At 35.9% G+C, this 14,366-nt stretch overlaps 1 protein-coding gene across 2 annotated transcripts in view; it reads left to right on the top strand.

Annotated features, from left to right (window-relative positions):
• PDS3 (phytoene desaturase 3) overlaps positions 1–14,366 on the top strand; it is a 158,417-nt gene that overhangs the window by 17,742 nt on the left and 126,309 nt on the right. For both annotated transcript variants that reach the window (XM_090019452.1, XM_090019453.1), the window contains exon 4: positions 12,428–12,516. In XM_090019452.1, the coding sequence (XP_089875578.1) occupies positions 12,428–12,516 (89 nt within the window). The remainder of the gene's footprint in view (positions 1–12,427; positions 12,517–14,366) is intronic.

Raw genomic sequence — 14,366 nt, 5'->3', positions numbered from 1 at the left:
AGATTTCACTTCCTCTTAGACAAACTTTCGCTCATTGTACCGTAAGTTTGAGGGGGAGTGTTAAAATGTAAACTGTAATATATATAATTTAATATTATTATATTTTCTTTTATTATTTTCTTTTTCTATTTTTCTTTATTTTCTTTTTTAGCATCTAGTTCAATAGAAACTAGATATTTGATCCAGTCAAGTTCCTGTTAGAACTTGACTATGCAAATAGTTGTTGGACTGTAGTCCAACAACTATAATAAATGCTGTTGGACTGTAGTCCAACAACACCCCTTCAATGTAAATAACTATGCTTCTTAAGCATTTTGTTCTTGAATAAAGTATTATTTATTTTTCAAGTGTTCTTCCTTTTATACCCATTCAAGGGTCATGCTTGTAGTGTCTCCAATAGACACTTGTTTGTGAGTTATTCGTGCATTTGTTGAAGACCACCATTTCATTATATTATCAAAACATACTTTTTGTAATTTTATGAAAAAGAAAGATATAAAAATTTGGCACAAAAGACTAGGATATCTTAGTATATCAAAATTACATTTGTTTCCATTTCTTACAAGTTATAAAGAAAAAGATTTTGTTTGTGAATATTGCATCCTCGGTAAAGTGAAATCTTTACCCTTTGGGCCTAGTCATTTTATATCTAAAAATCCATTTGAGTTGGTACATTCGGATGTATGGGGACCGACTCCGGTTATATCCAAATGAGGAGTATCTTATTATATTGTGTTTGTGAATAATTATAGTAGACACTCTTGGATATATTTTCTTAAATGTAAATCCGAAGTATTTGATTGCTTCCAAAAATTTCATTGTTATACAAAGACTCAATTTAAAACTAATATTAAAATCTTTAGAATTGATTCTGGAGGAGAATTTGTATCAAAGGAGTTCAAAAATTATCTTGACTTACATGAAATTATAAAAAATCATGTTCTTATACTCTTCAAAAAAATGGACTAGCCGAAAGGAAGCGTAGACATATTATTGAGACTACTAGAACACTTCTTATATCAAGAAATGTTCCAAAAATGTTTTGGGCCGAAGCTGCTCTTACGACGGTTTATTAGAAAGATAGCATGCCTTAAAAAACTATTGAAAACATTTCTCCTATTGAAAAATTATTTAAAACATCTCCTGATTATAAAAGGTTGAGAGTCTTTGGTTGTAAATGCTTTGTACTTACTGACAAAAATGATAAACTTTTCTCAAAAGCTATTCTTTGTGTTTTCCTAGGTTATGCCGAAAATAAAAAAAGGTATAGATGTTATGAAATTAAAAGGAATAAACTATATGTTTCAAGAAATGTTATTTTTTTTTAAAAACGAAAATGGATTTGGTAAAGAGAAAATCCAAGAGCATTGTGACTATTCATTTCTTTTCGACCTTGTTAATGAGCATGAAAGATGTAATGACATTCATGATATGCTTGAGAGTGTCAATGATGACACTCAAGATGTAATGACATTCTTGATAATACAGACCAATCTCATAATGAAATTCAAACCTATACTCGATGTACCGAAGACCATCCACCAAGTGCTTTAGAAAGATACTCTCAAAATCAAGATATAAATTCCTTTAGTGTTAGAAGATCTATGAGAATTTCAAAGGCTCCTAGTAGATTCGTATCCTATGATTTCTTTGAACCTAAATACAGAGCTTGTTTAATGGCTATACACTCATACGTAGAACTAGATGCTAAAATTCATCAAGAATGAATTAAGCCAATGAATGATGAATTAAAAACTTTAGAAAAGGCAAAAACTTGAAAAATTCAAACATTACCTAAAGGAAAGAAAGCTATAGGATGTAGATGGCTCTACAAGATAAAAACTAAAAGTGATGGGACATTAGAAAGATATAAAGTTAGGTTAGTAACCAAATGATATAGTCAAGAATACAAAATAGACTATGATGAGACATTTGCTTCAGTCACTCGAATGACTACTGTTAGAACCCTTATTTTTATAGCATCAATTAAAAAATGACCAGTTTTTTCAAATGAATATAAAAAATAAGGAAGTTTACATGGATCCTACACCAGGTTTAAGTTTAGCATATGAAAAAAAATTTGGTTACGAAAAACGTTGTATGGCTTAAAGTAAGCCCTTAAGGCTTGGCATGATCGATTCAGTAGTGTAATGACACAACTTGGCTTTAAACATTGTTATACTGACACTGCATTGTTTGTTAAGTCTTCTAATTTATGAATGGTGATATTACTTCTCTACGTTGATGATATGATTATCAGGAGGTGGACCAGAGAGTTAGTGATATCAAAGATGTGCTCAAAGCCAACTTTGATATGACATATATTATTTTTTACGGTATTTTCTTAGAATAGAAGTGACTTACTCACCTCGTGGTTATTTGTTATCGCAGACTAAGTATGCAACAACGATTATCGAACGATCAAGACTCTCCGATGAAAAACAAGTTGATACTCTAGAGGTCATCAATGCAAAGATGAAGAAAGATGATGGAGAACCTCTGAAAGATCCAACTCCATATAGACAAATGATTGGAACTTTCTCTTATCTCTCAATTACTCATCCTCATATTTTTGATCCTATTCATTCTGTTAGTCAATTTCAACATTCTCTCACTACAATATATATCACTGCTGTAATGAGAATTATTAGATATATTAGAAATTCTATTAATTATGAGTTATTTATTTCATCCTCTTTCCCGATAGAAGTTATTGCATATTTTGATTCTCATTGGAGAAGTGATATGAATGATAGACGCTCAACCACTGGTTCTTGTGTTTTTGTAGGTGATTCTCTAATTTCAGGGAGATGCAAGAAGCAACAGAAGGTGTCCCTCTCTTCCACTGAAGCAGAGTATCGTGCCATGACAACAATTACGTCCGAGTTGATATAGTTGAGACAATTGCTAGAAGATTTGAGACTTCACATTGCAAAACCCTTGAGATTATGTTGTGACAACAAGAGCGCAATATACATTACAAGCAATCATACATTGCAAGCAATCATACATTCCATGAAAGGACCGAACACATTAAAATAGATTGCCACTACTTTTGTGAGGAATTTCTGAAGAAGACCATCACGTTGCCTTATGTTCCATCTGAGTATCAACTATCAAACCTCTTCACTAAAGCGCTTCCGTCACCTGGATTTCACTTCCTACTTGGCAAACTCTCGGATGTTACGCCGTAAGTTTGAAGGGGGGTGTTAAGATGTGCTTCTAATATATATATTTATATGTATATATATATATCTATTTATATATTAATATATATGTATTATAATGAAGTATGCAGAAATATAGAGAATGCTCAATGCATTCACAATGTCCTACAATGGACAAATACAAGAGAGGGAAATAAGAGAGAGAGGTCCACTATGGGACAATACAAACAAGCCTTAAAGAAGTCAACAATAAAAATAACAAATGCTCTTATTAAAAAGAAGCTCAAAAGCTTGAAGAATACAAGGGGAGTGACCCTTATTTATACACAAAGAAAAGGCAAAAAGGAGAGGCCATTGGGGGCTCCACATAGAGTCGTTAGGAGCCCCCAACAGTCATAAATATGACTGGGGTCCCAACAATTCTATGTGGGACCCCCATTGTGAAATAAAAAAGGTTTTTTAAGGAAAAGAAAAATAGAAAATAAAAAACAAAAAAGAATATTTAAACAAATAGTTGTTTTTATAAACAACTGTGAAATGCTGAAAATACCCCTATCGGGTATTTATATATATATATATATATATGTGAGTACATATATTTTAACATGTATGTCTATATGTATGTAAACCGAAATACACATCAAGGGTATTTTGGTTATTTTACCTTGTAATAGAAGTCAACCCATTAGGGACTGACTGTATAATTTTTATTTTTTGTTTTTTGTATTTTGCCTTTTTGGTGTAATCGATTGGGATAACGCCAACTAGCTGTTGGAGTTGCCCCCAATGGTCATGAATGTGAGCGTTCTTTCTCACTTGTTATAAATAAGGTCATAAGCTTTTGTATATATTCAATGCTTTCTTAAGCATTTGTGTAATACAAAAAATATTTATTTTTATTCTCTTGACCCTTGTGTGGGTGGTGTGGATTGATCAATTGGTATTCTTTGTGGGTTGGTTGTGTTCTTGTAAACCCATAAGACACACTTGTTTGCTTTTGTTCTTATTTCATTACAATAATGTCTCCTTCTCTTCTGATCGTTGTTGGGTGCAAAATCGCCAGTTAGGGAAGCTGATTGGAGAAGGCCATAGAGAAGGAAACTTCTACCATATGGATTTTTTAGAAATACCCAAGGATACTTTTTGTTATAATGTTCTGAGATTAGATTTAGATTTGTGGCATGAAGGATTTGGCCATCCTCATGTATCTAAAATCCAATGTTTTCCAAGTTTAGAAAAATTTTGTAAATTTGAAAATTTTACTTGTAAGGATTGTATTTTTTGGGAAAATAAAGGGATTACCATTTCATGAAAAAACCTTTGTTTCTTCTAGACCGCTTGAGTTAATACATTCAGATGTATGGGGCCCAACACTAGTCTTATCCAAAGGTGGTTATGCATATTATGTGATTTTTGTTAACGATTTCTCTAGGCATACTTGGATATACTTAAACAAAAGTTTGAAGTTTTTACACATTTTCAAATATTTCATAACCTAGTTAAAAATAAGTTTGAAAATGAGATTTCTATCTTTCGTACTGATTTAGGGAGAGAATTTATATCAAAGAAATTTAAGGATTATTTAAATTTATATGGCATCACACATCAAAGATCTTGTCCACACACGCCACAACAAAATAGTCTGGCTGAACAAAAACACAAACACAAACACATTATGGAAACCACGAGAACCTTGCTAGTAGCAACTCAAGTACCTAAGGATTTGTGGGTTGAAGCTGCATTGACTGCTGCATATCTCATTAATAGAATGTCATCTTCTTCTTTACAAAACACAACACCAATTGATTTTTTTTTAAAATGAGTTCCTGATTATTTTAGACTAAAAGTGTTTGGATCAAATGTTTTGTTTTTACTGATAAAAATGATAAACTTTCTCCTCATGCTATCCCTTGTGCCTTTTTAGGTTATTTAGATAACTAAAAAGGTTATAGGTGCTTTGATTTTAAAAATAAAAGATTATATGTTTCGAGAAATGTATCTTTCTTAGAAAATGAAAAATTCTTTGATTTTGAAAATACTAAGGAAGTAACTGAGTGTTCTTTTTCTATTTGACTTAGTTTCATAACATAATGACTATGATCATGAATGTGACTTAGTTTCAGAACATAATGACTATGATCATGAATGTGACCTTGATAATGGTCATGAATGTGACCTTGATAATGATCGAAATATAATAGAAGGTGACCTTGACAATGGTCATGATGATGATATGATTGATGAAGAGCAAACCCATAAGGATAATAACTATTTACAATACTCTAGGCGTAGGGATTCAAATCACCCATGTGCATTGTAAAAATATTCTTTTCAGTTTAAAGAACAAACCAGAAGGTCATCTAGGATCTCTAAACCACCTGAGAAGTTTGTGTCCTATGACTCATTTTCTCCCAAATATAAGACATTCATTACATTAATTCATTTATATATAGAACCCTAAACCTATGCTCAAGCCAAAGAACATTCTGAGTGAGTTGAATCCATGAGGGTAGAATTAGAAGCTTTAGAGAAGGCTACAACTTGGACCATTCAAGATATACCACAAGGAAAAAAACCTATAGGTTGTAGGTGAGTATATAAGGTTAAAACCAAGAGTGATGGAACACTTGAAAGATATAAAGTTAGGTTAGTCACCAAGGGATATTCTCAAGAATATGACATAGAGTACTAAAAAACTTTTGCTCCTGTTGCTAGAATGTTCACTTATAGGACCCTAGTTGCCTTAGCCTCATTTAAAAAATGACCTATCTTTCAAATATATGTTAAAACTGCCTTTCTTAATGAAAACTTAGTTGAAGAAGTTTATATGGAGGCACCACCTGGTATAAATATCCCCAAGGGTAAAGCTCTTCGTCTCGATAAAACTCTTTATAACCTTAAACAAGCACCTAAAGCTTGGTATGATAGGTTTAATCAAGTTATGCTTGATATTGGATTCAGATCTTGTTTGACTGACACTGCCTTGTTTGTTAAGGTGTCTAATGCAGGTGTAATTATCCTTTTCTTCTAAGTGGATGGCATGATCATCGCCGGAGGAGACAAACAAGTTATTAAAAATATTAAAAAGCTTCTAAAAAATATTTTGAAATGACTGACTTGGGGTTTTTAAAATATTTCTAGGAATTAAAGCTGCATACTTTCCTGTAGGGTATCTGTTATCTCAGTCTAAATTTGCTTTTAATATTGTTTCAAAGTGTGGCATTACGGATGATAAGAGAGTTGACATACCAAGATATGAATTGACGATGGAAAACCTCTTGAAGATCCTACCCTTTACTGACAACTTCCTAGACTTGATGCAATACACACTGTACACACTAGTCAATTTCAACACGCTCTCACTTTTGTTCACATGAGAGCATTCTTGTGTATTATTAGATTATATTAAGACCTCTCTTTCTCGAAGCCTCTTTTTGTCTTCTTCTTCTACATTAGATTTAATTGCTTGTATGATGCTGACTGGGAAGGTGATTCAAATAACATACACTCAACCACTGGTTTTTTGTGTTTTTCTAGGTGAATCTCTGATTTCATGGCGATATAAGAAGCAACAAAAGGTTTCACTCTCGTCAACTGAAGTTGAGTATCAGGCCATAGCAACCACCATGATGGAGGTGGTGTGACTCAGAAGATTACTGGCAGATATGGGAGTTCAAGTGACCAACGCATCGTGCTGTGACAATAAAAGTGCAATTTATATTATCAACAACCACACTTTTCACGAACACACCAAGCACATAGAAATGGATTGTCACTATGTTCGAGAGGAGTATCTACATGAGACTATTGATATGCCTTATGTTACTTAAGAATACCAGCTAACAAATTTCTTCACCAAACCTCACGTTGCTCTTAGGTTTCACTTCCTTTTAGGCAAACTTTAAGTGTTAAATTGTATATATATATTCTTTTGATGTATATATTTTTTATTTCTTTATTTTTTCTTTCGTTTTATTTTTATTTTATCTAGTTCTCTTTGAACCAGAACTTTGTTCAAAACTTTGTTCTAGTTCACTTTTAAACTAGAGTTTGACTAGGCAACACTAGGTTGACTAGTCAAAAGAGATGTTGGAGCAAGCTCCAACGACTATTTTTGTGACTGTTGGAGCTTGCTCCAACAACTCTTTTTAGCTCTCCTTCTCTCCCTTGTTTTGTATATAAATAGGGGTGATCCCCTCCCATTGTATTTGAAGAATGCTTCTTGCATTTTTGTGAGGTTTCAATAAATTATTATTTTTACATATTGTGTTTGCCCTTTGTGGCATTTGTGAGTGTGCACCTTGTAGCCCTTTAGTGGCATTGTATTTGTGCACACTTTGTTTCATTATAGTAAATACTATACAGTGATTTCATATTGCAGGAGCTTAGGCTTGAGCTTCTCAAAAGAAGTACAAGGAGCTACTGGAGGGTAGCGGATAGAACACAGTACTCACTCCCAAACATCAAGTACCTTATGAGCTTTGTTTTTGTCTGAAACTTCATATCCTACCAAGGCCAACTGGTCACTGATACTCTTCATTTATTTAAATATTCCATAACTGACTTAGAATGCTCTTCTAAGTCTTAAAATTCCTTTCCGAGATACATGGCTCTTGATTATGAGATCTTCGAGTATGTTTGCACCGAACATGCTCACAACTCCAACATGGTACAGTCATGGGATATGTCTATAAGCACCTCCTAAGAGATTGTTGAGGTGATGTCAGCAACCAAGATTTGGCTCTTTTCATCCATGTGGTTTAATCTGGGTTCTTAATTGATATAGACAACGTGGTCGCCCCACTCTCATCCTTCTCCTCATGTAAGAGGCAAAATCGAGGATGTAGCCCTATGTCACATGGGTGCGGGTGCGGGGGTGTGGCACTTTCAAAACATTTGGGTGCAGGGGTGTGGCAAAACTATAAAAAATTATATATATATATATATATATATAATTTTTATGATTTTTTATGAATTCTTTTATCTCCGTCATTCTCTAATCAAACCATCAGATTAGTTTGAAAGAAAAAATAAATCCAAGTAAGTTCATCATTACAATGCCATCTTAACCCAATTCCAGTATTACTAATTTATCAACACGAATTGCGCCTCAAACCAACACGAAATACTCGTTCGATTAAAAAAAAATTGGGTCGGACTCGGGTTGGGTCTGGACCCGACCTAGACCCAAACTGGATACCCCACCCTCGTGCTTTTATAAAGCAACAGAGGGGTTAGATTTTTCTCATTCGAGAAAACCCTCCCCACCTCCGCCGCCTGCCCTGGTATCTCCTCCTGTTCGACCTCCAGCCGCCGGCAGACGGCTCGTCGGAGCGCCGATCGATAGCCTCCCCCCAGCCCCCCTGTGCTCGTCTCTCTCCCTCTCTTTGTTACCCTCTCCTCCCCCTCGGTTTCCCTCCCTCTCGAGCTCCCTCAGTCACCGAAACCCCGATGAGCCCCACCGCTCGTTTCTCCCTCTCTCTCACAACGTTTTTTCGACAACCTCCCTCCCTCCCACGGGCACCCTGTTCGCCGGTGACTTTAGCACCCTCCGCGGCCTTCTCAGGTAAAGCCCCCTTCCCCCGAGTTTTCTTCTCTCTTCTCCTTCTCCCTCGACCCTCCTGTTCTCCGGTCGGTGGACCAGAGCCACCATCGTGGTGGCTCTGGGTTTGCCAGAGTGGGAGGTGCTGACCCGTTCGGGTGGCGACGACAGGAGGCAAACTTGGGAGCATTTTTTTTTGGTTCAAAAAATGGATACAAATGACCTTGGGTGCGTTGACCGCACCCAGGGTCCCGTTGACCGCACCGAGTGCTGCACCCGCACCCGCGTTGTGTCGCGTCGATGCGGGTGCGGCACCCAGTTTGCCTAGTCCCTGTGACTTAGACGTAGCCAAATGCCCAGATAGGTATTGACTCTTGATGAATGAAATTATTTGTCTTTTTCAAGTCAAAAGGTTGGTGTTATTGAGTTTCTCGAACATGAGTTGGGGCAAGGAGGAGGAGTTCATTGGTGATTGTGTACTTGGGTCCATCACAAAATCTAAGAGAATATGATAGAAACTAGGGAACTTATACAAATTTGATCTGCTTTCCTTTTTCCTTTTTTTTGGTAGATCAAGTTAATGTGGAGATGTCACACTAATCTGGTCAATCTGAAGTACTGGTTTGATCTGTCTGATTATTTGAAATAACAAATGGCTTCCTTTATATATTTCACAGATGATAGTGAAATAAACACAATATATGTATATGCTGCAGATTATGATTGGGCTATCAATAAGACTCAAATTTGGGTATATATATGATTGGGCTATCAATAAGACTCAAATTCGGGCACCTATATATATATATGTGGGATAATATTGTCTACCCTCATGGGTAAGGAGCCCCCTAGTGAAAATTTGTAATTATTTTATTTTATTTTATTTGTTTGCGCATCTGATCCTGCAGATGTGATATACATGTTTGGAGTATAACCCAGCCCTTGGGTCATTCTTTTCTGAAATGTATGTCAGGTTTTTGGAAGGTTGAAAAATCAAAGGCCTACAATGTTAAAAAATTTCAACCCTCAAATAATCATATTATTACATCCAAAGAATTACAATCCAAAGGTCAATTCCTACTATTTTGACGATGCTGAACACATCCGTGGGGTCAGATTTGGTCAAAACAACCTCCCCTTATGAGTACCAACTAGGGAGTTCTTTACCCACGAGTAGGGGTGTCAATGGGTCGGGTTTGGTTCGGACCCAGGTGGAAGCAGACCTGGCCCCGATTTTCGGGTATGGTATCGGGTCCGGACCCGGGTCTAATTAGACCCACCATAAGATAAACCATACCCGGACCCGATAAGAACTACATGAACCGGACCCGGGTCATACCCAGTAAAATAATATTTTTTATCATTTTTACATTGAAAAATTGCGGGTCTTAATTGGAACTCGGGTCGGCCCTGGGTCTGGTATAAAATTTGACAAACTATACCTGGATCCATGTATTAATCGGATCTTCAGGTCCAGTCCCAGGTCTTCTTATTTATCACCATACCTGGACCCTGTAGGGTTTGGTACGGGTTGGGTCTGGGTAAACCCGACCCATTGACACCCCTACCCACGATGGTAGCAACTAACAAATACTTTCCACACACACACACACACACACACACACACACACACACACACACACACACACACACATATATATATATATATAAAGATTAATGACAGTGCTTAGGGAGCACCTATACCCACCTTTTAGAATCCATAACTTGTCATGAGTAGGTAGTTCGGTTTTAGATCATGTGATTGTGATGTGCATGTGGGTTTTTTAAGATCTTCAAATATCTACTGCTGACAATGTACCTAAGTTTCATTACTCAAAAACTCCTGTTTTTACATCTAAAAAGTTTGATCAGAAGTATGATGATCCATGTGGTTTTGATAAGTTGCAGCTTACATCCATTGTTTCCAGTAGATGTGTGTAGGTGCTCCTGAAGCACCACAGCTTTGCTCTCTCTCTCTCTATCTATATATACACACACACACACACATAGGATGATACCCAATTAGTGCGAGGATGGTTAGAGACAGAAACTAATCTGGTTGACATGGTTTATCAGAGGTAATGACTTAGAAACAGAAACAGAAACAGAAACTCATCAGATCTGATATGATCTGGTTCAGAAACAGAGATGGATCTCAAACCAGATCTTGGTAAATGCACAGTAAAACAGAAAGAGTACTGGTCAAAGGGAGGGAGATCAGATATGAAAATAAATGTTAAAGAAAACATGAGTTTCTTAAACAGGAAGCAGAAACTGAGATGAAGAAAGAAGAATGGAATATCAAGAGTCAATATTTCTGAATACACCCGAATAGGATCTGGTCCCTAAGGAATTGGAGAATAGATAGAGATTTCTGAATATGGGGCTCAGGCTGCATGACTCCCAATGCAGGCTAGGTAGTTGTATTTATAGATGGATTTGGTTACATAAGGATAAGGATACAAAAGGGTAAAGATAACCACTATAGGTGGTCATCTCATGTTACAATCGCGGAACTTCCCTTGATGGCAGATTTTACAACAGTATGAAATCAAATATAATACAATAATGCCCCGAAAGATTGTTAAAATATACTTATATATATATATATATTCAGTTTTGTAATAGCTAGTGCTCATTAGGGGCATTTCTGTCTTTTCACATATGTAATAAATAACTGTTTTAGAAAATAGTTATTTTCTTTTTATTTTTTTTACTTTTTGTAATTAACAATGCCATTGGGGGCTCTATGGTCATCGGACCATAGAGACGTTGGGGTTCCCCAACGTCTCTATATGGCAGCCCTCAATGGCCCTCACTTTCCTTTTTGTTGTGTATAAATAGGGGTGTTTCCCCCTTATTCCTTTAAGCTTTTACTAAATCCTTTGATCAATAAAGAGAGTATATTTTTTATCCTTTTGTGTTTGCTCTTTGTTGGCTATTGTATTGTCCCTTAATGGACTTGTGCTTGTGCACATTGTGATTGTGATCTTGGAAGCCCTTAGTGGCATTGGTTCTATATTTTCCGCTATTTCATTACAAAGATAACATACAAAAATACCCTTTTTAATAAGTTCTTTTTCACGTGTGCTGCCATCCTTATGTTATCCAATATTATAGACCTCCTAGAAGCAATGTCATTAGGACTATTGATCAAATTCTTACAACATTGCCAAGCCATTTTTTAGTGACTATAACAACAGATGCCTTCAAAAACATATGTAATTGCTATGAGACTGGATATATAACAAAATAAATATGTGCTCCTATTTGAGAGGTGTCACTTTTTGAACTGTCCAAGGGTCGAAGTTTTCCATGTACCATATATTCATTGACCATCTAAGAATCTGAAATTTAATAGTGTTGATATGGTGACTCAGATGATGCCCAAATGTCAAAGTCTCCAACATTTCATTCTGGCAGCTGTAGAAAATTCCAGACTAATTTTTGGAATTAATGTGAATTTGATTTTAGGTAGAAAACTTTAACTACATTGTGTGGCATCTATCAGCTGTCAAGTCTTATCTTTTCAAACCAACAGCTGGGTCAAGAAATGACCACTGAAATTTAGCGCTATTAGACTATTAGTTCTTATATGCACCCATCTCCATGTATTAATATGCTGACAACTGACTTGGTTGTCTAAAACCCTAAATTTCAATAATCCTGATTTATGAGCTTGAAATCTTTCTCTGATAAAGATTACTTGTTTTGCCAGGTTTGGCCGGTCTATCAACTGCAAAGTATCTTGCTGATGCGGGATATGAACCTCTGTTATTGGAGGCAAGAGATGTTTTGGGTGGAAAGGTTCGAAGAAATGATCTACAATAAATCTGATAACTTTCTACCCATCTTTTTAGCTGATTTAGCTGCTCCTCCGTCACATAATGTCTAGCAATTCTTAAAGTTTCAATTTCTGAAAATGTCTGTGCAGTATATAGATACCGTATTTTAAGAACTAAGTACCAAACTTTGATCCATTAATGATGTAATAACTCATGTATGACCTTTCCTTAATCATTCATCTTGCTGCATGCATCACTTCCAATCAACTCTTAGGAGAAATCAAAACTCCATGAAGTTATGGATCAAAAGTAGGATGGTGTTGTCTCTAAGTTGCAGTTTTTAGAACATGACACCTCAGACTGCCACTATGTCGAGGCCTAGGTGGAATATATTTTGGGTGGTCTGGTCTAGACCTTTTTTTTTCCTGTTTGTTTAGAAAGGAAACTTTTATTCAAATGATTGGGGGGGATAACGGGATAACAAGAGATCACCTCTAGGTACAACTACAAAGATATAGAAGAGAGCAGAGGAAGGACCATGTGCTTTGGGTTTTGGTACTTCAGGATATTATGGCCATTTTCTGCCTGATTCCTATTGGAGGTTTCTTACTAGATACCAGCATGGATCATTTAACAATTGAAACATATAATGGTTAGAAGGAAAATATGATAATGAGAATGGAGAAAAGAAGGCCACATCCTTAATTACAACCACCTGATGGCTCTAAAGTTAGTCCTTTCTCATCCTTTATTCTGGTTGATCAATCTCTATGACGACTGTGTCTACCACCGAATTTTGTAACCAACATTTTATGTGCATTAAAAGAGTGTAAACTGTAGATAAACACTGATTCATATCATAGTGTTATAGACCCCAACTCCTCAAACATAGGTTGTGGTACCCAGCTTGTGATCATTCAGTTTGCAGTAGGGCCCCAAACTAGGCAAGGTGTTGATCAATTTGTCTTAGATGGGGCCACCAATTGCTGCAAGTTGATCAGTTATAGATTTCATCTTATTCCGACAATCAGTACACCTCTTTCAATTGAAAAATCTTGGGTGTTGATATTTGTATAAACAGCATGTGAAGAAGGCGTTGTTGTTGTTGTTGTTGTTGTTGTAGCATGTGAAGAAGGCCCCATAACTCGGGGGCATTGCAGCTATCAGGAACTTAGACAAGAACCTCTGATGAGAGTCATAATAATGTGTGTCACAACTACTTGGTCTTTCTTGATCCAATCCAAACATGTTAAATTGGAAGCTATGATTGTGAGGGTTGTTCCTTTATCATCCTTTTCTTCACATGAGAATATGTCAGGTGGAGTTGGAATGAATCCATCTAAGTGGCCAATCAACCTCAAACTATGAATAAAGGGAGGAATTTATTTTTTCCAAGTGAGAAAATTGATCAGAGTTTAATTTTTTTGATAGCGAGTTGAGTTAAGAAAGAAGTGATAGACACAATATCAAATAGGATGGATTAGAAAGAGAAAGAAGAATATGGATCAAATAAGAGATATATAGGGATCAGCTGCTCTCTCTCTCTCTCTCTCTCCTTTTCTTTAGATTTACATTTTTTTTCCATTTTCCTTTTTCTTGTTGATGATCACATGATAAAATAGTGATGCACTGATAAGCAAGAAAATATGTTGCAGTTAACAGGGTGAGGATGCAGATGATTTTTTTTTCAAGGCATAAGGAATATAGCCAGATCTGATTGGATAGAAACAAAGGATTAATGAAAGGGGACACAAAAATTAGAAAGAAAAGTTAGGGTTCTCTTGGGAAAAGGAAGTAGTTTAAGAACAAAAGGAGAAATATGATGAAATAGAGATGAGAATATCAAAGAAATAAGAATATAGATTTGGGGGA

The sequence above is a fragment of the Nuphar pumila genome, chromosome 10 (assembly GCF_984573655.1).
Source record: "Nuphar pumila chromosome 10, dmNupPumi1.hap1.1, whole genome shotgun sequence".
Lineage (NCBI taxonomy): Eukaryota > Viridiplantae > Streptophyta > Magnoliopsida > Nymphaeales > Nymphaeaceae > Nuphar > Nuphar pumila.
This window is presented reverse-complemented; position numbering and strand designations above follow the sequence as displayed.